Raw genomic sequence first — 1,558 nt, forward strand, 5'->3', positions numbered from 1 at the left:
ACATGTTGATTGAGATGAAAATATTTACCTTGTTGATTGAGATGAAAATATTTACCATGTTGATTGAGATGAAAATATTTACCATGTTGATTGAGATGAAAATATTTACCCTGTTGATTGAGATGAAAATATTTACCCTGTTGATTGAGATGAAAATATTTACCTTGTTGATTGAGATGAAAATATTTACCATGTTGATTGAGATGAAAATATTTACCATGTTGATTGAGATGAAAATATTTACCTTGTTGATTGAGATGAAAATATTTACCATGTTGATTGAGATGAAAATATTTACCTTGTTTATTGAGATGAAAATATTTACCATGTTGATTGAGATGAAAATATTTACCATGTTGATTGAGATGAAAATATTTACCTTGTTGATTGAGATGAAAATATTTACCCTGTTGATTGAGATGAAAATATTTACCATGTTGATTGAGATGAAAATATTTACCATGTTGATTGAGATGAAAATATTTACCATGTTGATTGAGATGAAAATATTTACCATGTTGATTGAGATGAAAATATTTACCATGTTGATTGAGATGAAAATATTTACCATGTTGATTGAGATGAAAATATTTACCCTGTTGATTGAGATGAAAATATTTACCATGTTGATTGAGATGAAAATATTTACCCTGTTGATTGAGATGAAAATATTTACCATGTTGATTGAGATGAAAATATTTACCATGTTGATTGAGATGAAAATATTTACCCTGTTGATTGAGATGAAAATATTTACCATGTTGATTGAGATGAAAATATTTACCATGTTGATTGAGATGAAAATATTTACCATGTTGATTGAGATGAAAATATTTACCATGTTGATTGAGATGAAAATATTTACCATGTTGATTGAGATGAAAATATTTACCCTGTTGATTGAGATGAAAATATTTACCATGTTGATTGAGTTGTCTTGCCTGTACGGACTTTTATTAATTTTCAAATTCGGGAGAAAACAAACATTCCACTTTCTAACCAAAATGGACGCAAGTTTTCATTGATGCCACAAGTCTGTCTAAGATTGACCTTTGACATGAAGGTCAGGGAAAATGTCAAAGTCATGACACGATGGACTAATTATTGATGATATATGATGGTAGTTCACCAATCACCATGATCATTTAAAAAGTCAACTGTCTGCACTTGAATGACCTCAACAACTGTTTAATCAAGTTTATATCTGTACCAACACAGGACAAATTCACAAGAAAAAGGCAAAATCTATGGCAAAAAATACCAGATTCTCTCCCCAAAATTATACACCCCTTTATTTTCTCCCTCATTAACCCCATAGAAGACACTTCCAGGGGCGTAGCGTTGGGGGGAAGGGGGTGTTTTTTTAGTTTTACTGAACGCGTCGGTAAAAAGCGGAATCGATCGGTAAAAGACGGTAATGGCTGGTTAACCGAGAGAGTGAAAACTTGTGTCGATGTTATCTGTTCGTCTACATTAAAAGTCGGTGTCTTGAATCTTCCGCCATCCCTCCAGGTCATTTGAGACTTCATATTCGCAAATTGAAAAGCACGTTTTTTCT

The 1,558-nt window shown here is 31.8% G+C and overlaps 1 protein-coding gene across 1 annotated transcript; it reads right to left on the reverse strand.

The window, feature by feature from the left end:
- Nucleotides 1–22: 22 nt before the first annotated feature.
- LOTGIDRAFT_74901 (hypothetical protein) lies at nt 23–934 on the reverse strand (the record flags this gene model as incomplete). Its single annotated transcript, XM_009054284.1, has 1 exon — nt 23–934. A coding segment is annotated over one exon (912 nt), but the record flags the coding sequence as incomplete, so codon positions are not given.
- Between the last annotated feature and the right edge of the window lie 624 nt (nt 935–1,558).

This window comes from Lottia gigantea (genome assembly GCF_000327385.1).
Source record: "Lottia gigantea unplaced genomic scaffold LOTGIsca_210, whole genome shotgun sequence".
In the NCBI taxonomy this organism is placed as follows: Eukaryota; Metazoa; Mollusca; class Gastropoda; family Lottiidae; genus Lottia; species Lottia gigantea.